Source organism: Muscardinus avellanarius (assembly GCF_963383645.1).
Source record: "Muscardinus avellanarius genome assembly, chromosome: 18".
NCBI classification, from domain to species: Eukaryota; Metazoa; Chordata; class Mammalia; order Rodentia; family Gliridae; genus Muscardinus; species Muscardinus avellanarius.
The window spans coordinates 8,714,032-8,739,913 of NC_137804.1; the positions used below are offsets into that span (position 1 = coordinate 8,714,032).

Sequence of the window (25,882 nt, forward strand, 5' to 3'; positions counted from 1 at the left end):
GCCTGGATTATTGTGTGTGTGTGTGTGTGTGTGTGTGTGTGTGTGGTACTAGGAATGGAACACAGGGGCTTTCTACCCAGACCTATACTCCCAGACCTATTTTATATTTTATTTGGAAACAGGGTCTCACTAAGTTGTTGAGAGCCTTACTAAGTAGCTGAGGCTGGATTTGAACCTGCGCAGTCCTCCTGTCTCAGCCTCCCAAATGCTGGGATTATAAACCCGCGTCATCACACCCAGTTTTTATTCTTTATTTTGAAACAGGGTCTCACTGAGTTGCAAAGGGCCTCACTAAGTAGTGAACCAGGATCCTCCTGTCTCAGCCTCTCAAGTACTGAGATTAAAAATGTGTATCACCACCTGGGCGTGGTGGCACATGCTTGTAAATCACTGTGCTTGGGAGGCAGAGACAGGAGGATCCCGCTGGTTCGAAGCTAGCCTTGCTGGCTTAAGAGACCCTGTTTCCAATATATATAATATAAATATACATATATATATATAATAGGTCTGGGAGTGTAGCCTGGAGGTAGAAGGATTTCCAGGAACTCCAGTACTACAAAAAAAAATAAGTGCATTACCATGCCCTGTTTATTACTTATTTTTGAAATAGGGTCTCATTAAGTTGGCGAGGCCTCACTAATAGCTGAGACTGGCCGAAAACCTTCAGTCCTCCTATCTCAGCCTCCCAAGTACTGGGATTACAAGCGTGCATCACCGTGCCCGGATGGTCAGCCCTCTTTCTTGGTCTGAGAAGTCCACACAATGGACAATAGGATGGAGGAGGTGAATTCAAGGAGCACACATCTGACTCCTGTATCAAAACTCCTGTATCAAGACAATCCACTCCCTCCCTGTCCAGCCAGCTGGGTGAACTCCAGCCACTACCAGGCATTTGTCCAGGCACATATCTCTCCAGAACTCAGCCAGAGATCAGTACTGATACCAATGGGATATCCTAGACAGCCAGGATGTCTAGGATTCTATGCCCAGGCCCTAGCCTCTAAAGAGGGCTATGCAACCTGTTTGGCTCTGCAGGGTACCCAGGTGAGAGGAACAGTGTCTGGAGCATGTTTAGCTGGTTAATGCATCAAAGCCCCTGCGCCAGAGAACTTGGCTGAGGACCCCAAAGGCACCTTGCAGCAGCCAGGTTTCATATCTGCCTATCCCATACCTGAGACACACAGGTATGTTTTGTTTTGTTTTTTGTGGTACTGGGGGTGGAACCCAGGGGCTTTTCTACCTCTGGGCTATACTCCCAGACTTTTATATATAGAGATATAGATATAGATACTGATATACTTTATATGGAAACCAGGTCTCACTGAGCTGCTGAGAGCCTCACTAAGTAGCTGAGGCTGGCTTCGAACCTGTGCGATCCTCCTGTCTCAGCCTCCCAAGCACGGGGATTACAAGTGTGTGCCACTACACCCAGCTTGACACATAGGTATGTTCAGTTCACTTCCTTAAAAACAGGAGAAGCTAGCCAGGCATGGTGGCTTTTGCTTGTAATCCCAGTACTTGGGAGGCTGAGACAGGAGGATCCAGGTTCATGGCCAGCCTCAGCAACTTATTTAGGCCCTCTGCAACTTAGTGAGACCTGTTTCAAAAGAAAGAAAAATTGGGCTGGGGGTCTAGATCAGAGGTAGAATGCCCCTTGATTAAATCCCCAACACCACAAAAAATAAACAAACAAAAAACATGAGAAGCTTGTCATCACAATACTTTGGGGGCTGAGACAGGAGGATTGCAGGTTTGAGACCAACTTCAGCAATTTAGTGAGACCCTGTATCAAAAAAAAAAAAAAATTAAAAGTGCTGCCAGCCATGGTGGTGTTATTCACCATGTAATCCCAGTGCTTGGAGAATCACAGGTTTGCAGCCAGCATCATTTATTTAGTGAGAGCCTCTTTCCAAATAAATATAAAATACAGAGTGTAGCCCAGAGGTAGAATGTCCCTCTGTTTGATCCCCAGTACCAAAAAAAAAAAAAAAAAAAAAGCCAGGTGAGGTGGCACACACTTGTAATCCCAGTATCTGGGAGGATGAGACAAGAGGATCACAAGTTTGCAGCCAGCCTCAGCTACTTAGTGAGGCCCTCTGCAACTTATTTATTCAAAATAAAGAATAAAAAATAGGTCTGAAGGGTATAGCTCGGAGGTAGAATGCCCCTGGGTTCCATCCCTAGTACTGCCAAAAAAAATAAAAAAATAAAAAAAGGGCTGTGGGTATAGCTGGAGATAGAGTGCCACTAGGTTCAATCCCCAGTACCAAAAAAAACAAACAAGCAAAAATTTAAATGCTGGGCGTGGTGACACACTCTTGTAATCCCAGTACTTGGAAGTCTGAGACAGGAGGATGGCAGGTTTAAAACCAGCCTTGGCAACCTAACAAGTTTCCAAATAAATAGAATCAATTGGGCTGGGGGTATAGTTTGGAGGTAGAATCCTGCTGGACTCAATACCTCGTGCCAAAAAATAAAAGTAAGAAACAGGAGAGGAGCGGGGTATCTGCAGTTAACTCCTATAATCCTGTTACTTGAGAGGCTGAGACCAGATGATGATCACAAGTTCAAGGCTAGTCTGGGCAACTTAGTGTCTCTAATAAATGAAATAGCTGGGCATGGCAGCATTAGGTAGTTTGAGAAAGGATTTCAGTTCCTGGACAGCCTCAGCTACTTAGTGAGGCCTTTTACAACTCTGTGAGACCCCATTTCAAAAATTAAAAATACTAAAAAATAGGGCTGGGGTGTATTTTGGAGGTATAATGCATCCAGGTTCTATTCCTGGTACTGCAAAAAATAATAATAATAAAGTAGCCAGGCATGGTTGCACATGCCTGTACTTCCAGTACTTGAGAGGTTGAGATGGGAAGATCATAGGTCCAAGGACAGCCTCAGCAAGTAGTGAGAGCCTGTTTTAAAATTAAAACGTAAACTGGTCATGCTGGTGCACATAATCCTGGTACTTGGGAGGCTGAGATAGGAGGATCAGGTTTGAAGCCAACCTCAGGAATTTAGTGAAAGGGCTGAGGATGTAGCACAGTGTTAGAGCATCAGTGGATTCAACCCTCTGTTCCAAAAAAGGAGAAAGGGGAGAAGAAAGAGGTTATACGCTCCCCAGTTAGCCAGCACCTGCCCTGGCTGCTTCACTCAAGTCAGACTGTAGGTGAGGTATGAATGTACCAAAACCCAGTATGTCCTTGGGCACTGGAACCAGGATCACGGCATCATCACTGTCATGTGTTAGCTCTCCCAGGGGGGAAATGGGTTGGCCATACAGGGTTGAGCTTTTTGATCTGTAGGATGCAAATAAACAAGACTGATGATTAAAAAAACAAACAAACCAGTGGGCAGGAGAAGAGACATTTTTATGGGCTGCCTGTAACCTGCTGGCTCAAGTGGGGCTTTTTTGTTGTTGTTGTTTTGTTACTGAGGACTGAACCCATGGGCATTTGACCTGCAGGTACACCTCAGCTCTATTTTTTATTTTCGAAACACGGTCTCACTAGGTTTATGAGAATCTCACTGTTTGCTGAGGCTGATCTCAAACCTGTAATTCTCCTGTCTCATGCCCAGCTAATTTGGGGGCTTTTCTGCCCAACGTGGACAGGGAGGTCATTGGAGAGGACCCTGTTCAGCTGCTGAGCAAGAGCGATGCCCACCTTGGGTTTCAAGAGTGCCCAAGGGGACTTGCTTCTTGGGTGCTCCGGGCTCCCTCTTGGCTTTGGGGTTCTTGGGGCGCTTCCCACAATGTAGAGGATAAAGCTCTAGGCTTAGTTGGTACCAGAGCATCTGGCATGAGCCCTGGCTTTGCCACTTGTTTGTGGGTGATCTTGATGAAGTCGGTGAAAGTCTACAAACCCCAAGTTTTTCATCTGCAAAGATGATAGTCATGACCCTATATTTCACAAGGCTTCTGAGAGGACAGCACATGCAAGGGTTTGGGGACTGGCGGGACTTTGGCTACCGAGCAACACCAGGGCCAGGCCTTCCCCATTCTGGTACTGGCCTTTGCTACACAGGGTAAATCCCTTATTTCTCTGCACAAGCAAAGAAGTGCTTCCATGTGTCTGACAGCAAGAGTGACTGTGGTAAAGCAAGCAGTGGGAGCCTCAGGGAGGATGAAAGACACAGCACCAGCGCTGATGATGGGGGTGGGGGAAGCTGCCCCACATTAGCAGCCCACAGCTGGGAGATCCAGGTTTAAGCAGGGAGGGCAGCAGGCCAGAGCTGAGGCAGAGACTATGGAAGGGCCACTCTGAGCAGAGCTGGTGTATGCAAGCCAGGCAGACATTATGTCATCTGTGCATCTGGAAATCACAAACACGCCCTCCTAAGTCCCCAGGGCCATTATATTCCCTGGCTGGGATCCATGAGTTCCGGACTCTGAGTCCCCAACCCTCCACATTCCAGGCTCCCAAGGAACTTAGCTCAGATCTCCCAGACTTCTGTCCAAGCGGCTAGTTCTAATTCCCCACCCCTCATCCCTTGGGAGTAAACAATACAATCTTAAACAAAGGCCACTGCCTCAGCCATGTTGAGAGTCATGCTTACTGCTTATCAGTTATGCCCATGCTGGGTTCTGAGATGGAACCCGAGGAAGCTCCATTTATAATACTGTTTCTTTGCTAAGTGTCCTGGTACTAAGCATGCCACTTACACTGTTATAACCTGGAGACACGCAGTGATTCCACCTTTGTTCTTTTAACCGATTTGTCTGGATCCCTCTGAAACTCAGTTTCCTAGTCTACAAATGGGGCCATATTATAGATGTCAAGGTTACTGTGAGGATGACGTGCTATGACTTAGGGCAGATCAGGTGCTTCACATAGTAGGTGCTTCACACACACACACACACACGTGTGTGTGTGTGTGTGTGTGTGTGTGTGTGTGTGTGTGTGTTACTGGGTATTGAACCCAGGAGCATTTTACCTCTGAGCTGTACCACCAGCCCTATGTTATTTTTTTATTTTGAAACAGGATCTAAGTTGTAAAGGGCCTCACAAAGTTGCTGATGCTGGCTGAGATCCTCCAGTCTCAGCCTCCCAAGTACTGGGATTACAAGCTGGTACCACCACACCCGGCTTTTATTTTTATTTTGAAACAGGGTCTCACTAGGTTGATGAGAGTCTCACTACTGCTTAATCTGTCCTCAAACCCGCAATCATCAGGGAGTACAGGCTTGTGCCACCATGGAAGGCTGTCTTTCTTCAGACCCCATTCTCAGACTTGAGCCCAAGGCAAAAGCCTTGGAGTTAAAACTGGAGTTGCAGGTCCCAGCACCACAGCTTCTTCCTGGGCCAGTATGGGCCAGATTCTGACCTTTGTATTTCCAATAAGCTCTAGATAGGGCAGCCACTGCTGTAGTTGTTCAGGGACTTGCACTCTAAGAATCACTGTGTTGGAGGACCAAGCAGGACTTTGGCCTCATTTGGGAGAAGGTAGGAAAGCTGTGGAGGTACCATCTAGGACTTCACATAAGATTAATAGCTTTATTAGCTGGGCATGGTGGTACATGCTTATAATCCCAGTACTTTGGAGGCTGACACAGGAGGATTGTGGGTTCCCACGTAGCCTCAGCTACTTAGGCCCTCTGCAATTTAGTGAGACCCTGTTTCAAAATAAAGAATAAAAGCCAGGTGTGTGGTGGCCCATGCTTGCAATCCCAGCATTTGAGACAGGAGGATCACAGTTTGCGGACAGTCTTAGCTACTTAGGCCCTTTGCAACTCAGTGAGACCTTGTTTCTTTTTTTTTTTTTTTTTTTTTTTTCAGGTCTGGATATGGAACCCAGGGGCATTCGACCTCCGAACTATACATCCCTGCCCTATTTTTTATTTTTATTTATTTATTTTTTTGCGGGTCTGGGGATGGAACCTAGGGGCATTTGACCTCCGAGCTACATCCCCTGTCCTATGTTTCTTTTATTTTGAAACAGGGTCTCACTAAATTGCTGAGGGCCTCACTAAGTACCTGAAATTGTCTGTGAACTGCGATCCTCAGGTCTCAGCCTCCTGAATGCTGGGATTACAAACGTGCACCACCATGCCTGACTTATTATTTTGAAACAGGGACTCACTAAGTTGGGAAGGGCCTCACTACGTGGCTAAGGTTGGCCTTGAACCTGCTATCCTGTCTCAGCCTCCCAAGTACTGGGATTACTAACCTGTGCCACTACACTTGGCTTTTATTTTTTATTTTGAAATAGGGTCTCACTAAATTGCTGAGGTCCTCACTAAGTTGCCCAGGATGGCCACAAACCTGTGATCTGTCTCAGATGTACTGGGATTACAGGCGTTAAATGCAGTTTTTAATGATAAATCATTATTTTTCAACCCTTCTCCAAATCCTGAGGACCTACAGTCTTTGCAAAGGATATATTCCAAAGAGCTGGGGAGTTGGGGCGTGGTGACGAAGGCTTGTAATCCCAGTACTTGGGAGGCTGAGACTGGAGAATAGTGGTTTGCAGACAGCCTTAGCTACTTAGTGAGGCCCTCCACAACTTAGTGAGACCCTGTTTCAAAATAAAAAATTGGGAGGCTGAGACAGGAGGATCATGCAGGTTCGAAGCCAGCCTCAGCTGGCTTAAGAGACCCTGTCTCCAAATAAAATATAAAATAGGTCTGGGAGTGTAGCCCAGAGGTAGAGGGCTCCTGGGTTCCATCCCCAGTACCACAAAAAAATGAATAAATAAATAAATAAAAAATAAAAAATTGAGCAGGGCATGGTGGTACATGCTTGTAATCCCAGCATTCGGAAGGCTGAGACTGGAGGATCGCAGTTTGTAGACAGCCTCAGCTACTTAGTGAGGCCCTCCGCAACTTAGTGAGACCCTGTTTCAAAATAAAGAATTGAGCAGGGCATGGTGGCACATGCTTGTAATCCCAGTGAGGAGATAGAAAGGAAATAGGCAGATAGGGAAAAGGCCTTGGTAGAAAGAAGTTAATTTCCTGAGTTTCCTGAAACTCCAAATGCCTGAAACTCCAAAGGCTCAGAGATAAGAAGGATCAGAGCTTCACAAAGCCATCCTGAGTTTCCTAATCAACAAACCCACCCAGCAAGTCTGGCATTCCTGAAAGGAGCCCCTTCAAAGGACTTGCAAATGCCCCTATGCAAATTCTCCTTGGAATCCCAAAAGTCACCCTAACCACAGACGGACTTGCAAGCGGTCAGGCATTGGACAGTCAGATGGCAAAAGGGGGACTTTCCCACGCGGGACCCCCTCCCCTTTTGGGGAGCTGTTCTCTCTCTCGCAGGTCGTGTTGGCCCTGAGAGAAGGCAGAGTGCATCTGAGGGCACGTGGCTCGGGCGACTCTCGAGTAGTGACCTGAAGGCCTCTGCTGGACATCATGGCTGACCAGGCCCCTAGGGGTGACCTGCACCTCTTTTCTGGCAGACCGCGTGGACTCTGGGAGAAAGTAGTTTGCAACTGATGGGCACTTGGCTCGGGCGACACTCAGGTAGTGACCCTGAAGGCAGCTACTGGACCCCGGAGTTCAGACGGCCACTTTTCTCTATTCCCTTCTGGCAAATCACGTGGACTACGGAAGAAAGCAGCCTGCACCTGAAGGCAATTCGGCTTGGGCTACTCTCAAGTATTGTCCTGAAGGCAGCTGCTGGACCCAAAGTTCCAGCCCCTTTGGGGGTGTTCAGCCACCCTTGCCCCATTCCCTGCTGCTTCCAATAAACCTTTTACTCCCCTTCCTGAGGTCTGCGGGTGTCATTCTTCTCTCTCCGTAGACAAGAACTCGCCAGGGTTTTCTCTCAAGAAACCCCCGTTTCACCAGCATTCAGGAGGGTGAGACTGGAGGATCGCGGTTTGTAGACAGCCTCAGCTTAGTGAGGCCCTCCGCAACTTAGTGAGACCCTGTTTGAAAATAAAGAATAAAAGATAGGGCAGGGGGTGTAACTTGGAGGTAGAATGCCTCTGGGTTCCATCCCCAGACCTGCAAATAGAAATAAAAAATAAATAAATAAATAAAAAATAGGCCCAGCATTTGGGAGGCTGACAGGAGGATCATGGTTCGAGGACAGCCTCAGCTACTTAGTGAGGCCCTTTGCAACTCAGTGAGACCCTATTTCCAAATAAAGAATTAAAAAAATAGGGCTGGGGTGTGACTCAGAGGTAGAATGCCCCAGGGTTCCATCTCCAGTACTGCAGAAAAAAGGGGAGGGGGGGAAGCTGGGGAAGCTGGCTCCTCCCACCAGCATCTGGTCTGTGAGCTCAACCCCAAACAAACCTCTCCCAGGCCCTGACAGCCCACAGCCTCCCCCACAGTTGTCTTTACCCTGCTGCTCCTTACTCCCATGTTTCATTTTGATTTAGAGCTGGTGATTAAAGGATTTTGCCTTTCAATTAAATTGAACCTTTCGAAGCAACCAGTAGGGAATGAAAACAGGACTGACCCAGATCTTTAGAAAATCCTAGGGCTTCTCATTCTGCATTTCTCAGTCTTGGGGTATTCCTTTGAAAAAGGTGCAGCCTGGTCCCAAACTAGCAGCCTCTCTATGTGCATAACCAGTCAAAAGTAAACCCAGCATCCAAACTCTGGCCCTCCACCACGGAACCAATTCCTTTCTGGTATTTGGCTTCCTTGGCTTGGCAGATGTCCCATCTACAGCACCTAGACTCTGTTTTTCTCATTACAGGTGCATCCCAGCTGTTGTATGGGAGAGTGTTTTTTTCTGTTCTATTGTGGAAACCTATGGGGGCTCAGAGAGGGTCATAGGCCACTAAGGCTATGTACTGTAAACCTTGGGCCCCACAGAGCAAATTATTACAGCTAAATTAGGAAATTGACCCATGTAGAATTGGTTTTCACGCTGGGCCTGATGGCACATGCTTGTAATCTCAGTACTTGGGACACTGTTTCAAAATAATAATAAAGCCAGGCATGGTGGCCCATGCTTGTAATCCAGCATTTGGGAGGCTGAGACAGAGGGGATCGCAGTTCAGTTCACAGACAGCCTCAGCTACTACTTAGTGAGGCCCTCTGCAATTCAGTTGAGAACCTGTTTCAAAATAATGAATAAAACATAGGGCTTGGGGTGTAGCTTGGAGGTAGAATGTTCCTGGGTACCATCCTTAGTACTGCCAAAACAAAACAAAATACATAAATAAAAAATAGGGCCAGGCATGGTGGCGCATACTTGTAATCCCAGTATTTGGGAGGTTGAGACAGGAGGATCGCAATTCACGGACAGCCTCAGCTATTTAGTGAGGCCCTTTGCAATTCAGTGAGACCCTGTTTCAAAATAAAGAATAAAAAAAACAGGGCTGTGAGTGTAGCTCAGAGATAGAATCCCCCTGGGTTCCATTTCCAGTACTAGAAAAAAAAATAAATAAATACATGGCTGGGGGTGTAGCTCGGAGGTAGAATGCTCCTGGGTTTAATCCCTAGTATTGCAAAAACCAAAAACTGGTCTCAGGACAACAAAATGCTGGTGCATGCTTGGCTGGATCAAAGGAAAGACAAGCCAGGTGTGGTGCTGCATGTCTGAAATCCCAGTACTTGGGAGGCTGAGACAGGAGGATCATAAGCTCCAAGTTAGCCCTAGCAAGCAATAAGACTTAGCAAAGTAATGAGACGTGTGTGTGTGTGTGTGTGTGTGTGTGTGTGTGTGTGTGTGTGTGTGTGTGTAGGAGCATTCTACCTCTGAACTGCACCCCAGGCCCTATTTTATTTTTTTGGTGCCAGGGACTGAACCCAGGAGCATTCTAGCACCAAGCTACATCCCTCATCTGATTTTATTGGAAAAGTCTCACCGGGTTGCTGAAAGCCTCCTTAAGTTGCCGAAGCTAGCTTTAAACTTGCAATCCTGCCTCAGCCTCCCAAGTACTGAGATTACAAGCATGTACCACTATGCTCAGCTCTATATTTATTTTGAAAAAGGATTTCCCTAGGTTGATAAGAGTCTATTTGCTGAGACTGTCTTCGAACCAGTATCTCAGGCTCCCAAGTACTGGAATTAAAGGCATGTGCTACCATGCCTGGCTCTTCTAAGTCTTAATGAGGACTTGTTTCTCAGCCTTAATCTGTCACTTATAAGTTTTTTCTTTTTTTGTTTGTTTGTTTGTTTGTTTTTGTGGGTCTGAGGATGGAACCCAGGGGCATATGACCTCCAAACTACACCCCCTGCCTATTTTTTATTCTTTATTTTGAAAACAGGTCTCACTGAGTTGCAGAGGGCCTCACTAAGTAGCTGAGGCTGTCCGCGAACCTCGATCCTCTGGTCTCAGCCTCCTGAATGCTGGGAACTTATAGTTTTTTATTGCCTAGTTTGTTTGTTGTTTTTTCTTTTCTTTCTTTCTTTCTTTTTTTTTTTTTTTTTTTTGTGGTACTGGGAATTGAACTCAGGGGAATTCCACCTCTGAGCTACCCCCAGCTCAAAAAAAAATTCTTTTTTTCCTGTACTGGGGATAGAACCCAGGGGCATTCTACCTCCGAGCTACACCCCTAACCCTATTTCTTTTATTCATTATTATTATTTAAAAAAAATTTTTTGGTGGTACTGGGGGTGGAATCCAGGGGCTTTCTCTACCTCCAGGACATATCCCCAGACCTATTTTATTATACTTTATTTGGAAACAGAGTCTCACTAAATTGCCTTACTAAGTAGCTGAGGCTGGCTTCAAACTTGTGGGATCCTCTGTCTCAGCCTCCCAAGCACTAATATTACAAGTGTGCGCCACCACACCCGAATTTTATTATTTTGAAAGAGGGTCTCACAAAGTTGCAAGGGCCTCAACTAAGTAGCTGAGGCTGTCCTTGAACCGGATCCTATCTCAGCCTCCCAAATGCTGGGATTACAAGCATGTGCCACCACATCCCACCTATTTTTGAAACATGGTCTTGCAACATTGCTGAGGCTGTCTCAATCCTTTGATCCTTCTACCTAAGTCTCCAAAGTACTAGAATTACAGAATAGCATGCCAAGTTCGCCTTTTTTTTTTTTGGGGGGGGGGCATCTAGGGATGGAACCCAGGGGCATTCAACCTCTGAGCTATACTCTTGCCCTATTTTTTATTCATTATTTTGAAACAGGATCTCGCTAAGTTACGGAGGGCCTCACTCAGTAGCTGAGGCTGTCCACGAACCATGATCCTCCAGTCTCAGCCTCTGGAATGCTGGGATTACAAGCATGCACCACCACACCTGGCTCCAAGCTCACCATTTTGTTGTTGTTTTTGGTATGGGGGATTGAACCCAGAGGCACTCTACCTGTGAGCTATACTCCCAGCCCTATTTTTTTCTTTGTTTTGAAACAAGTTCTCACTAAGTTGTGGAGGGCTTCGATAAATAGCTGAGGCTGGCCACAAATCTGTGATCCTCCTGTCTCAGTCTCCTAAGTACTGGGGTTACAAGAATGCACCACCACTCCCAGCCTCATTATCATTTTTTTAACCTACTTAGTGGTTAGGACTATCTCTCCTGGAGAAAAGATTAGGTATTGAAAAGGTCCAATTAGAGCTTGGTGGCACATATCTGTAATCCCAATACTTGGGAGGCTGAGACAGGAAAATGGCAGGTCCCAGAATAGCCTCAGCAAGTAGCGAGACTCTCATCAACCTAGCAAGACACTTTCTAGTGGTTGCAAATGCTTGCAATCCCAGTACTTGGGAGACTGAGACAGATTGGAGGTTCACGGCTACCCTCAGCTACTTACTGATGCCTTCTGTAATAGAAGAGTGCCCCTGAGTCCAATCTCCATTGCAACAATAAATAAGTAATAAATAAATACCAAATAGGTTGTGGTGGACCTTCCGCTATCACTCAGTAAACTACAAGGGCTGGGGAGTATTGCACAGTGGTAGGGCTGTTGCCTAGCATGAGTCCCTAGATTCAATCCCAACACTAAAAAACAATCAGACAAACTGTAACCAGAAACCAAGGCTGATTAAAGGATGAGGGCACCTGGGAAACTGAACCCCCCTCAGTTGCTGCTGGTTCTGTGAGGGGAGCTGCTGGTCCCCGAGGGTTCTTGGCCACTATCACCATCTGGTGGCTGACTATGGCCAGGACAGATTCTGAAGCAAAGGGTGGGGCAGCTGACCCAACAGGAATCTGAGGTGATGTCAGACAGAGGGGCTGCCTTTCACAGAACAGCAGTGAACAGGTGGAGTTGGCCTGGCCTTTTCTTTTTCTCGGTCCTGTGAGTTGAACTTGGGGGCATTTTACCTCCTACCTACCAGCCAGCCCTACTTACTTTATTTTTTATGGTAATGGGGATGGAACCCAGAGGCCTTCTACTTCTGGGATACATCCCTAGACCTATTTATATTTTATCTAGAAAAAAGTTCTGCCAGGCATGGGGGTACACGCTTGTAATCCCAGGATTCAGGAGCTGAGACAACTGAGACAAAAGGATCAGTTTGTGGACAACCTCAGCTATTCAGTGAGGCCCTTCGCAACGAAGTGAGACCGTTTCAAAAATTAAGAATAAAAACTAGGGCTGGGGGTGTAGCTCGAAGGTAGAATGTTAACATCTCTAGTACCACACACACACACACACACAAAAAAAAAAAAAAGTCTCACCAAGTTGCTGAGAGCCTCAGTAACTGGCTTTGAACCGATGTGATCCTCCTATCTCAACTTCCTGTGTACTAGGATTATAAGTGTGCACCACTGGGCTTGGCTTTTATTTATTTGTGGGCCTGGGGATGGAACCCAGGGGCACTCTACCTCCAAACTACACCCCCTGTCCTATTTTTTATTCTTTTTATTTTGAAACCAGGTCTCACTGAGTTGCAGAGGGCCTAAGTAGCTGAGGCTGTCCGTGAACTGCGATCCTCCGGTCTCAGCCTCCCAAATACTGGGATTACACATGTGCGCCACCATGCCCAGCTATTCTTTATTTTTATGTATTGCAGAATTGGGAATGGAAGCCAGGAACATTCTACCTCAGAGCTAGAGCCTCAGCCCTAATTTTTACTCTTTTTTTTGGTGTGTGTGGTACTGGGGGTGGAACCCCGGGGCGTTTCTACCTTTGGGATGTACTCCCAGACCTATTTTTTATTTTATTTTGAAACAGGGTCTCACTAAGTTGCTGAGAGCCTCACTAAGTAGCTTTGAGGCTTTGAACCTATGCGATCCTCCTGTCTCAACCTCCCAAATGCTGGGATTACAACTATGCGCTACCATGCCTGGTTTATTCTATTTATTTATTTATTTATTGGTACTGGGGTTCCTGGAAACCCTTCTACCTCTGGGCTACACTCCCAGACATTTTATTTGGAAACAGGGTCTCTTAAGCCAGCGAGGCTGGCTTAGAACCTACACGATCCTCCTGTCTTCGCCTCCCAAACCCGGGGATTACAAGCGTGTGCCATCACTCCTGGCTACTCTTTAGTTTTAAACAGGGTCTCACTGAGTTGCAAAGGGCTTCACTTAAGTAGCTGAGGCTGTCCTCAAACTACGATCCTCCTGTCTAGGTCTCCCAAATGCTAGGATTACAAGTGTGTGCCACCATGCCTGGCTCCCAGCCCTATTTTTTTTTTTTTTTATTCTTTATTTTGAAACAGGGTAGCTGAGGCGGTCCTCAAACCTCAGTACTCCTGCATCAGCCTCCTGAATGCTGGGATTATAAGCATGTGCCATGCCTGGCGTTTATTTTTCATTTTGAAACAGGGTCTTACAAAGTTCCTGATGCTGGCTATGAACCTGAGATCCTCCTATCTTAGCCTCCCAAAGTATTGGGATTACAAGTATGCACCACCACTCTTGGCTGGCCTAGGCTTTGTGCGACTTCCAGGAATTGATACTTGGAAACCTGATGACCACAGTGGAAAGGCCTGGGAATCACCAACGTGGTCCCCAATCCCAGCCTGCTGCTGGGTTGCACAGAGTATAAAAGAACAGCCCTGGGTAATCCAGATGTCCAGACAGCTTTGGACTCCCCTCTTCCTCTTGTTCCCAAGGATATCTGTGACATAGTTCCAGCCACTGGCAGTTGAGCCTTGCCTTATCTCCATGTCTCCAATTCAAATATTTTGAGATAATTTCAAATTTACAGAAAAGTTGCAAGGAATAAAAACAAAACAGAACAAAACAAAAAACAGATTTTACCCTTTATACACACAATTTTTTTTTTTTTTTTGCAGTACTGGGGATGGAACCCAGGGGCATTCTACTTCCAAGCTATACCCCCAGCCCAATTTTTTCTTTATTTTGAAACAGGGTCTCATTGAATTATAAAGGGCATCATTATAAAGGCTATCCTCCACAGTCCTCCTATCTCAGCCTCTCAAATGCTGGGATTACAAGCATGTGCCACCACACCCAGCTTTAATTCTTATTTATTTTTTGGTAGTTCTGGGGTTCCCAGAAACCCTTCTACCTCCAGGCTACACTCCCAGACCTATTTTTTTGTTTATTTTTATTTGGAAATAGGGTCTCTTAAGCCAGCGAGGCTAGCTTTGAACCTGCACGATCCTCCCAAGTGTGCGTGCGCCAGCACACCTGGCTTTAATTCTTATTTTTGAAACAAGGTCTCACTAGGTTGATGAGTTACTACTAGCTGAGAGGTATTCACAAACCTACAATCTTTCTGTCTCAGGCTCCCACATACTAGGATTATAAATTCATGCCACCTGGCCCAGTTGATTCAATTTTTAAAATTTGTTACATTTTGCCACCACATCCAGCTTTTATTCTTTTTTTTTTTTTTTTTTTTTGGTACTACTGGGGATAGAACCCAGGGGCATTCTACCTCTGAGCTACACTCCCAGCTCTATTATTTATTTATTTTTGCTGGTACTGGGGTTCCTGGAAGCCCTTCTACCTCCAGGCTACACTCCCAGACCTATTTCATACTTTTTATATTTGGAAACAGGGTCTCTTAAGACAGCGCGGCTAGCTTCGAACCTGCACCATCCTCCTATCTCCGCCTCCCAAGCGCCGGGATTACAAGCATGCGCCACCATGCCAAGCTTAATTTTTTTTTTTGAAGATTTAAAGAAGTTTACTAAAAGATAGAAATACAGCTCCATACCAGACTGGCATGGAGGGGTGACTTGAATGAATACACCCTTTATTCTTTATTTTTGAAACAGGGTCTCACTAAGTTGCGGAAGGCCTAAGTAGCTGAGGCTGTCCACGAACCGCGATCCTATGGTCTCAGCCTCCCGAATGCTGGGATTACAAGCATTTGCCACCATGCCCGGCGTTATTCTTTATTTTTGAAACAGGGTCTCACTAAGTTGCAGAGGGCCTCACTTAAGTAGCCGAGGCTTTTTTGAGAACTCAGATCCTCCTGTCTCAGCCTCCCAAGTACTGGGATTACAAGCATGCACCACCATGCCACCATGCCTGGCTCAGAGGTAGAATGCCCCTGGCCTCAATCCCTAGTATCACGAAATAAACATATAGGAGAATCACAGTCTCTGCTATTTAATGAGGACCTTTGCAACTGAGTGAGACCCTGTTTCAAAATGAATAAAAAATAGGGCTGTGGGTATAGTTTGGAGATAGACTATCCCTGGGTTCCAACCCCAGTACTGCAAAAAATAATATATATATATGACTGGGGGTACTGCTCAGAGGTAGAATGCCCCTGGCCTCCATCTCCAGTACTGCAAAATAAATAAATAAATTAGCCGGGCATGGTGGCGCATGCTTGTAATCCCTGCACTTGGGAGGCAGAGACAGGAGGATTGCACAGGTTTGAAGACAGCCTTGCTGGCTTAAGAGAATCTGTTTCCAAATAAAAAAGCATAAAAATAGGTCTAGGAGTGTAGCCCAGAGGTAGAAGGGTTTCCAGGAACTCCAGTACCACCAAAATAATTAAGTAATCAAAATGTATACACTGGACTGGAGGTGTAGCTCAGCAGTAGTGTTTGCTTTGGCCAATTCTGGAAAAAAAAATTTGGGGGGGGGGGTGGTACTGGGGAAAGAGACTCAGCCTCATACATAATAGGAAAGTATACCAGATATATCCTTAGCCGTTTTTGACAGGGTCTTGCTAAGTTGCCCAGGCTAAACTTGGACCTGACCCTCCTGCTTCAGTCTTTCGAGTACTGGGATGATAGTTGTGACCATTTCATCGTTACCTTATCAATCAATCTGAGCCACATTTTGTGTGTGTCTAGTACTAGGAATTAAACCTAGGGGCATTCTACCTCTAAGCTATACCCCTAATTCTATTTTATTTTGAAATATGGCCTCAGTAAATTGGCTGGTCTGGACTCAAACCTGTGATCCTCCTGTTTCATTCTCTCAAGGACTAGGATTACAAGCATGTGCTACCACATCCATCTGAGCCACAAACTTTTTTTTTTTTTTGGTGGTACTGGGGATGGAACCCAGGGGCTTTCTACCTCCGGGCAACACTACCAAACCTATTTTATATTTTATTTGGAAACAGGGTAACAGGGTCTCACTAGGTTGCTGAGAGCCTAAGTATCTGAAGCTGGCTTTGAACCTGTGATACTCCTGTTTCAGCCTCCTGAATACTGGGATTATAAGCATGCACTACTATGCCTGGCCTAAGCCACAAACTTTTGACTGGTCTTAGGCTAGCAATAACTAGAGTCTGTTACAAGCATCCCTGAAGCCAGGCTGTATAGCAAAGCCCTGTCCTCCTGAAGAAATGTGGCCACCCCAATCTAGTTTTAGTCATATGTGGTTTCAGAACTTTACATAGAAACATTTTTTTGGGAGTGGTGGTGACAGTACTGGGGATTGAACCCAGAGGCATTCTACCTGAGCTGTATCTCCAGCCCTTTTTGTTTTGTTGCTGAGGCTGGCTTTGAACCTGTGATTCTCTGGTCTCTGCCTCACAAGTACCTGGCTTATAGGCTGCAAGAGCTACCACACTTGGCTCAGAGTTTCTTTTAAACCCATCAAGAACTAAACAGAGATGGGTTCAAGATCACTTTTATTTTCAGAGCCTGTAATTGGTTAACAATGCTAAGTTGGTAGTCTGGGAAACCACCTTCCCTTTAGGCACTCAAACAACAAAATCCCTACAAAACCAGAGACCAACTGGCATGTGTCTCAGGGTGTGGGAAAGTGGCCTTCTCCCATTCCCCTACTCCTCACATATTTTACAACAAGATTTTTCTTTTTAAAAAGCCAAATGTAACTCAAACCCACAACATAGCAACTAGTCATCTCCAATATCACTGATTTCCTCCCCACCCCTAGAAATAAGAAGCAGAGGTAAAAGGGGAAACTGACTATTTTAAGAGAAACCTGGAGGCACCCAGATGGAGCAAAGATGGTAAAGTCATCATGGTACCAGGGGGTGGGGATAAGCAAGCACCAAAACAGGCCTATGTAGAGTCAAGTGAGGCAGTCCCAGCTTCTTGGTGGGACATATCCCTGAGACCCCCAACTTCTACCAGGTTAGATAAGGGTTAACTAGTGATGATTCATCACTCCCTGTTTCTCAAATTAAAACATGATAAACCCACAGTTTTACCGTTAAAACCTACCGGTCCCCCCTGAGAAACTCTATCAATCACCTGTATGCCAGGACCCAGGCCTCCTAGGGCCCCGGGCCTCCAGCCCCACCTTAGGTGCCCCATCCAACACTGATTTGATACTCCTTGACTCATGACTATTTTTTAAAATTAAAAACTATCAGAGTATCAGAGGGGCACTTAGTGGGTATGTCCCTTTCCCATCCTATGGAACCCCCCCAACCCTACCCCTTACCATGGGATGCCTATACTATGACCTTCCAACACTGGCCTGGGGGTGGCCCAATGAAAGCTGCCTCAAGTGCTTTCCAAACTGTAGCTTCTACACCAGCGAACACCATGGGGAGCTGGGGTGAGAAGCAGCAGGGACACATTCCCCGTAAATAGTCAGCACCAACCAGAGGAAAGTCTGAAAGGCTCAGCGTATGCCCTGTGGCCCAACCAATATCTCAGTCCTCAACTTTAAGTAGCAGCAGCCCCAGTATGCAGCACCTCCTGGGGTGACAGAGTTCTGTCCCATAACTCAACTGGCTTTCCTTTTCTTACTCTCCCCCATCTTCTTTGTTTTTTTTCTTTTTTAATTAAAAGCAGAGGTAGTCTCGGGGGTAATAAAACCCTAGCTAGAATGGCAGTATTTTGACTTAATGAAGCAGTAAAACAAAAGTCTCCAGGAATTTTTAAAAATAATAAAATTGATGAAATTGAATAAATTAAGATACGTGTTATCCAACGAAGACCTTCCTTCCCAGGCTGTCTTTGGTATGTGATCAGCAGCTTTCTGTTCCTGTTGCTTCTTTTCCCTTCTCCACCCTCATGAGAAGGCCAGAGCCTAATGAGGTTCCAACTGCTTCATCCAACTGTACTGTGCAGGATAACAAGTCAGAATTGTGCTGTGACATTTGATAGCACTGGCAGTCCTGATAGGGAAGGAGGATGTCTTACAGGGACAGAAGAGGCACAGCATCTTCTGAGCTCCAGCCTGGGAATGAGGGAGGTAGGTTTAAGGCTTAGAAGCCTCAGGCCGTTAGAAACGTTGCACAGCTGGCCCCTTTGTTCAAGTTTCTCAGCAGCAGAGAGGAAAGGAGTGGGATGGAAGGAAGCTCAGGCTGCTGCTCTCTGGTGTCACTGCCTTCAGAGCTTCTTCAGACGGCTGTACATCTCCCTTTTGCTCTTTTCCCCTGCCCAGGTTCGGCTCTTGGTGCGGAATTTCTTCAGGTCTTCTTTGAAGTCCTCATGGTGCATGGGTCGGTAGCTGGGGGGCTCACAGTGAGACTGATGGGATAGGAGAGGATGTGGTTAGGGCACACCTGTCTCATACTCCCAAGCTGGCTTCCTCCCTGCCCAGAACTGTGAGGCTGGAGCAGCAATACACATGCAGGAAGTAGGTTATATAGGCCTTGTGTGCAGGGCAGATATCCAACTTGTCCCCAGAACCCTGGCAAGAAACAGCCATGACTGTAAGATCCACCATGGTGGTGGGAGGCATGCTAGACCTCATCTTACCCGGCATTTCAAGAAGAACTCCTTGTATCCCCCCTTCAGAACATACAACTCAGGATAATGGAGTCTGGGGTATTCATTACCAAGCCGATCTCTTTCTCTCACATACCGACACCTAGTGAAGGGGAAGAAAGATCAAAGTAAAGTTATCTCTCCCAATACAGAGAACCACACAGTAAAAGCAGGGACAGTGGTTAAGTACTCCTCACATCTTTCTCCCCAAGCAAACTACATTTTTTCTTGAAAGGAACCAGTGCTTGGCTGCAAGTTCCTGACTATGTGAGGAGTGCTCACGGCCAGTACCGGTAGATGTCCCTTCTTCCTAGCACAGTCCTGGTACCTGATACCTGCCCCACATCTCGACTATCTCACCAGTTTGCCCTGGGTTCTCCTTGACCAGTTTTCCTCCCTTACCTCCTCCTAAGTATTTTTGTGGCACTGGAGATCGAACCCAGGGGCATTTTACCTGAGTTACAGCCCCAGCACTATTTTTTATTTCAAAACAGGGTCTCACTAAGTTGCTGAAGCACACATTGAACGCCAAGATCCTCCTGTCTCAGCCTCCAAGGTACTGAATTTTCAGACATGCAACACCACATCCAGACAAAAGTGGGACTCTTTTAAAAAAAAAAAAAAAAATGGTAGTGGGGATAGAACACAGGGGCATTCTATTTCTGAGCTATACCCCCAGCCCAGTTTTCCTCCCTTCCTCTCTTTCCTTCCTTTGCAGTACTGGGGATGGAACCCAGGGACATTTGACCTCTGAGCTATACCCCCAGCCCTATTTTTCTTTATTTTGAAACAGGGTCTCACTGAGTTGCAAAAGGGCATAAGCTGAGGCTGTCCTTAAACCAGGATCCTCCTGTCTCAGCCTCCCAAATGCTGGGATTAGAAGTACAAAAGTATTTTTTTTATTTATTTTTTATTGGTGCAATGTATTCATACATCATAATGGTATAAAGAAAATACTTTTGTAGACATACATGCACACATCGCCCAGTTAGCCCCTACCCGATCCTCACCCCGTTCCCTCCCCCTCCCTCCTTCCCATGCTTGGCTTAGTGGTTGACATCTAGTTTTATAGCAATTTATCCAATATTAATGATGATAATCTCACATAACAGTTTTATTTGTCTGATACCAAGCTTTTGATCACTTAAAGATAACATTTCAATATTTCTTTTTGCTTTCTTTCTTACCAGAGAATATTTTTTTCTTCTTTTTTTTTTAGGTGAAACTATCATACATTTATTTAGTTATTTTTCAGAAAAAATCTATCCTGATATGGAATATGGACTCTAGATACCCAAAACGATCTCAAAAAAGAAAAAAGCTAGAAGATTTATATTTTCTGATTTCAAACCATATAAAGCTACAATAATTGAAACAGTGTAGTACTGTTCTAAAGGTAGATATATAAACCATTGGAGTTAAATAAAAGCCTAGAGATAAATTCTTCCATATATTGTCAAGTTATTTTTGACAAGGTTTCCACGAACATTTGGTGGAAGAAATAATAATCTTTTAACTAAATATTGTTGAAAATTGGACCCTTACCTAATCCCATATACAAATATTAACTCAAAATAGATAAAATACCTAAATATAAATCTTAAGACTATAAACTTTTAGAAGAAAATCTGGGTCATAAAACCTCACAACACTGAAATTGGCAGTGATTTCTTGGATATGATTTCAATGGCACAGGCAACAAAAGGGTAAATAAACTCCCTAAAAAATAAAAAAAAATTGTATATCCAAAGACAATGTAAACAGAGTTAAAAGTTACTGATAGAATGGGATAAAATATTTCCAAATGCTATCTCTGAAGGTATATTAATATTCCAACTAGAAATCCTAAAAATTAACAACAATAAAAGCAAACAATACAATTTAGAGATAGGTAAAAGACTAACATAAATAATGAATCTCCACAGATAACCAATCTTAGTTGTCTGTTGGATGGAAAATCTTGTTTCTCTGGTTCTGGTGTGTGTTACCTATTTCTTCTTTGTAGTTAATCTCTTTGAGTATTTTCTCTAGTGCTGGTTTTGAAGACATAAATTCCTTCAGTTTCTGTTTGTCATGGAAGCTTCTTATTTTTCCATCTAATTTGATAGAAAGTTTTGCTGGGTAGGAAATTTTTGGCTGGAAGTTGTTTTCTTTCAGAGTTTGGAATATGTTACTCCAAGCCCTTCTGGCTCTCGTGACTTGGTTTGGGAAGTCTGGAGTGATTCTAATTGGTTTGCCTCTGAATGTCACTTGGCCCTTTGTTTTTGTTGCCTTTAAGATTCTCTGCTTGGCTTCCACATTGGTCATTTTGACAATTATGTGGCGTGGGGATCCTCTTCTCCGATCCTGTCTAAAGGGAATTCTATAAGTTTCCTGGACCTGCGTATTGACCTCTTGCTCTATGTTTGGAAAATTTTCTGCTATTTCTTCCTTGAAGAGATTGTTGATCCCTTTGGTTTCACCTTCTTTTCCCTCCTCTATTCCAATTATTCTTAGGTTAGCTCTCTTAAAATGGGCCCATATTTCTTCAATGTCAGATTCCTGCTGTCGGATATTTTTTTCTAAATTAGAAACTATGCGTTCATTTTTGGATTGATCATCTTCTAAGAGCGAGATTCTATTCTCCATGTGGTCTAATCGGTTGTTTGTACTTTGAATTGAGGCCTTTACTTCATTAATTGCATCCTTTATCTCTCTTTGGCTCTCTCTGAATTCTTTTCGAAACACCTCTATTATTTCTACAGTTATTTTCCTGATTTGATCTTCTAGAAATCTCTGAATTTCTGTTTTATCGGGTTCTGATGTGTGGGGTTGTTGGCATTCATTGCTCCATTGTTATTCCTCTTTCCCATGATTTCGGAAGTTTGTGCCTTCTCTGGGTTCTTCTGCTGGTAGCAATATGGCGCCGCTGTCATGGCCTCGGCGTGAGGCTGGTGTATTTCTTTTCTGTTTTTGAGCTCCGCTCTGAGTCCCTGCAGGGTGTGCTGAGCCCAGCCTCTGGGAGCTTTAGATGCTCCCTGCGCAGAGAAATCTGCTGAATTCCTCCTGGCTGATCCGCAGCGGCTCACCTCAGCTCGCTGTCTGCCGCTCCTCTCTGGAGCCTGGTGGGCTGTTGAGTGCGTTCGTCTGGAGCCGTCTGGTGAGCTCGCTGCTGCTTGCCGCTGCCGCGGGCAGTAAGGCACTGCTGCTGTGTCCTCGGGCGTGAGGCCGGCGTATTTCCTCTGTGGCTCTGAGCTCCGTTATGAGTTCCCTTCCTCTCTGGAGCCTGGTGCTGCAAGGAAAAATGGTGCCCGACACTTTGTGCCGCAGCTCCGGCTGCAGCACTGCAGTCTGGTTTCTGGTGTCTCGTTTTTTCAGCCCTCTTTTTCTCTGTCCCTTGAAATTACATTTTTTGTTTCTCTGCTGATGGTGTTTTCTGGCTATGAAAGGCGCTGATTTTGTGGTAATAGAGATTGGTTGTTAGCGGGGCTCATAAGCCCCACTTTTCTCCGTCGCCATTTTCCCGGAAGTCCCTCCAAAAGTATTTTTTTAATCCCATTATGATGTATGAATACAGTGCACCAATAATAAGGAAAAAAAAAAGAATAAAAATAAAAATAATAATAAAAATAAAAAATAGGGCTGGGGGTGTAGCTCGAAGGTAGAATGCCCCTAGTTCCACCCCCAGTACTGCAAAATAAATAAACAAACAAAATAAAAAATAAAGTAAAAAGGGACTAGTGATAGAGCTTAGTGTAACACTTCTGGGTTCAATCTCCAGTAATGTTAAGTAAATAGATAAAATCATACTTTTATAAAACCATCAACTTATATATGACATATGTAGGCTGAGGCATGTAAGTGAATTGTGATGTGTAAGAAGATGCTTGATATGCCAGGTTTTCTTTTAAAGACACGATCATATCCCACAAAAGCACCATGGTGCCTGTGCCCCCAGCCTTCCTCTGTGTAGCACTCACATGCGGGGGCCTCTTTCAGAAGAAAACTCGCAGTGAAATACAACGATAACACGCCTGGCATCAGTAGGTACAATGGGTTTCTTGAGTAAGAAGTCTTCAACTTCTTCTTCCATGTGCAAGTTCACTGCACCCTGTGGAGGCACCAGATGCCCTTAGCACCAGCATGTGTCACTTGAAGTAATTTAGTAAGGCTGACTGTTTGTTACTGGTGATTAAACCAGGTGATTTTATGTCCAAGCTACACCCCCACCCCTATTTCTTTCTAGCGGTAGTGAGGATGGAACCCAGAGGTATTCTACTCCGAGCTATATATCCAGCCCTATTTTTTAGTTTCTAATTTCCTCCAGTCTCCACTTCCCAAATGCTGGGATTACACGCATGTTCCACCATACCCGCTCTATTCATTTTTTGTGTTTGTGTGTGTGTGGTACTGGGGGTGGAACCAGGGGCTTTTCTACCTCTGGGCTATATTCCCAGGCCTAATTTTTTAATACTTTTTTTTGAAACAGAGTCTCATTAGGTTGCTAAGAGCCTCATTCAGTAGCTGAGGCTGGCTTCGAACTTGTGCAATCCTCCTGTCTCATTCTCCCAAGCGCTGGGATTATAAATGTGCGCCATCATACCCAACCTTATTTATTTCATTTTTAAACAAGAATTTCGCTAAGTGACTAAGGCTGGCTTTAAACTTGTGATCCTTCTGTCTCAGCCTAACTATTAGCATTATACACATATGCCACCATGACTAGCAATGAGAGTGATCTCAGTCTATAAGACCAGTTTATCATTTCACAGGTCTCCTGGCACAACAGTCCAGTTGACCAGCTGGCCCTTATATCTCACAGGTTTGTAAGTCTATATACAATGATCATGCAGTAACATACCTGAGGATTGGGAATAGGTACCTCAAAGTATTTATTATCTAACCTATACTGCACTTTATAAGTAGCATTTGTAAAGTTGGGGGCTTTCTTTTTTTTCCTTCTTTTTTTTTTTTTTTTTTTGTGGGTCTGGGGATGGAACCCAGAGGCTTTCTACCTCCAGGCTATGCTCCCAGACCTATTTTATATTTTATTTGGAAACAGGGTCTCACTAAGTTGCTTGAGAGCCTCACTCAATAGCTGAGGCTGGCTTCGAACCTGTGCGATCCTCCTGTCTCAGCCTCCCAAGCACTGGGATTACAAGCGTGCGCCACCACACCCGGCCCCTATTTTTTATTCTTTATTTTGAAACAGGGTCTCACTGAGTTGTACAAGGCCTAACTAAGTAGCTGAGGCTGTCCGCAAACTGCGATCCTCCAGTCTCAGCCTCCCCAATAATGGGATTACAAGCGTGAGCCAACACACCCAGTATGTTGGGGGTTTCAAAAGCCACAAGCACAAATGTCCCCTTATCATATTAAAACACATACAGCCAGGTGTGGTGGCACATGCTTGTAATTCCAGCACTGGGGGCCTGAGACGGGAGGATTGCACAGGTTCAAAACCAGCTTCAGCTACTTAGTGAGGCTCTCAGAAACTTCGTGAAACCGTGTTTCCAAATAAAATATAAAAATAGGTCTGGGAAGCCGGGCGTCGTGGCTCATGCTTGTAATCCCAGCATTCGGGAGGATGAGACCTGGAGGATCAGGGTTCGCGAACAGCCTCAGCTACTTAGTGAGGCCCTCTGCAACTCAGTGAAAACCGGTTTCAAAATAAAGGGTAGGGGGTGTAGCTCGGAGGTCAAATGCCCCTGGGTTCTATCCCCAGACCTGGAAAAAAAAAAAAAAAAAAAGGTCTGGGAGTAAAGCCCAGAGGTAGAAAAGCCCCTGGTTCTACCCCCAGTACCACACACACACACACACACACACACAAACACACATACAACCACTTTTCTTCTGGAAATATATGTTCCAACATGCTCCTCTACCAGACAGCCTGACTCAACATAAACCCAGGAGTCCAGATACAGATAATGGGGAATGTTGTTAGACTATCTTCTGGTCAGGAGCCCTGTGAAGTGTTCAAACATCTTCACCTAAGCATCTTAGAAACGACTAAACATTTCCTGGTCCCGAGTGGACTATATGTCAAGGAGTACTACTTAGAAATGCCTTTGATACTGAGCATGAGAGAGTTAAAACAAGAAAAGCATCTACAGTTTAAAGTGATAGAAGGTAGCCGGGCGTGGCGGTGCACGCCTGTAATCCCCACGGCTTGGGAGGCTGAGACAGGAGGATCTCAACAGGTTCGAAGCCAGCTGTGCTGGCTTAAGAGACCCTGTTTCCAAAAATAAAAAAGTATAAAATAGGTCTGGGAGTGTAGCCCGGAGGTCGAAGGGCTTCTAGGAACCCCAGTACCACCAAATAAATAAATAAATAAATAAATAAATAAATATAAAATAAAATACAAAAATTAAAAAAATAAAGTGATAGAAGGTAGAAGGGTTATAGGCTCAAGACCAGCCTCAGCAATTTAGGCTTTCAGCAACTTAGTGAGACCCTGTTTCCAAGTAAAAAAGTAAAATAGGGCTAGGGCTAGGGCTAGGAGTGTAGCTCAGAGATAAAATGACTTGGGCTCCATTCCCAGCACCATTAAAAAAAAAAAAAAAAAAAGGACAAATTTTAAAAATGTATCAGAAGCTGGGTGTGGTGGTGCACGGTTGTAATCCCAGCATTTGGGAGGCTGAGACCAGAGGATCACGGTTCATGGACAGCCTCAGCTACTTAGTGAGGCTCTCAGCAACTCAGTGAGACCCTGTTTCAAAAATGGTAAGACTAGCTGGGTGTGGTGGTGCATACTTGTAATCCCAGTGCTTGGGAGGCTAAGACAGGAGGATCTCACAGGTTCAAAGCCAGCCTCAGCTACTCAGTAAGGCTCTCAGCAACATAGTGACACCCTGTTTCCAAATAAAGTATAAAAGTAGGTCTGGGAGTATAGCCCAGAGGTAGAAAAGCCCCTGGGTTCCACCCTCAGTAACACACACACACACACACACACACACACACACACACACAC

At 45.0% G+C, this 25,882-nt stretch overlaps 1 protein-coding gene across 2 annotated transcripts in view; it reads right to left on the reverse strand.

The window, feature by feature from the left end:
• Positions 1 to 18,549: 18,549 nt before the first annotated feature.
• Positions 18,550 to 25,882, reverse strand: part of CDC25A (cell division cycle 25A) — a gene marked incomplete at both ends in the record, with an annotated part of 28,791 nt that continues 21,458 nt past the window's right edge. For both annotated transcript variants that reach the window (XM_080715929.1, XM_080715928.1), the window contains 3 exons: positions 18,550 to 18,690; positions 18,922 to 19,033; positions 22,890 to 23,020. In XM_080715929.1, the coding sequence (XP_080572055.1) occupies positions 18,550 to 18,690; positions 18,922 to 19,033; positions 22,890 to 23,020 (384 nt within the window). The remainder of the gene's footprint in view (positions 18,691 to 18,921; positions 19,034 to 22,889; positions 23,021 to 25,882) is intronic.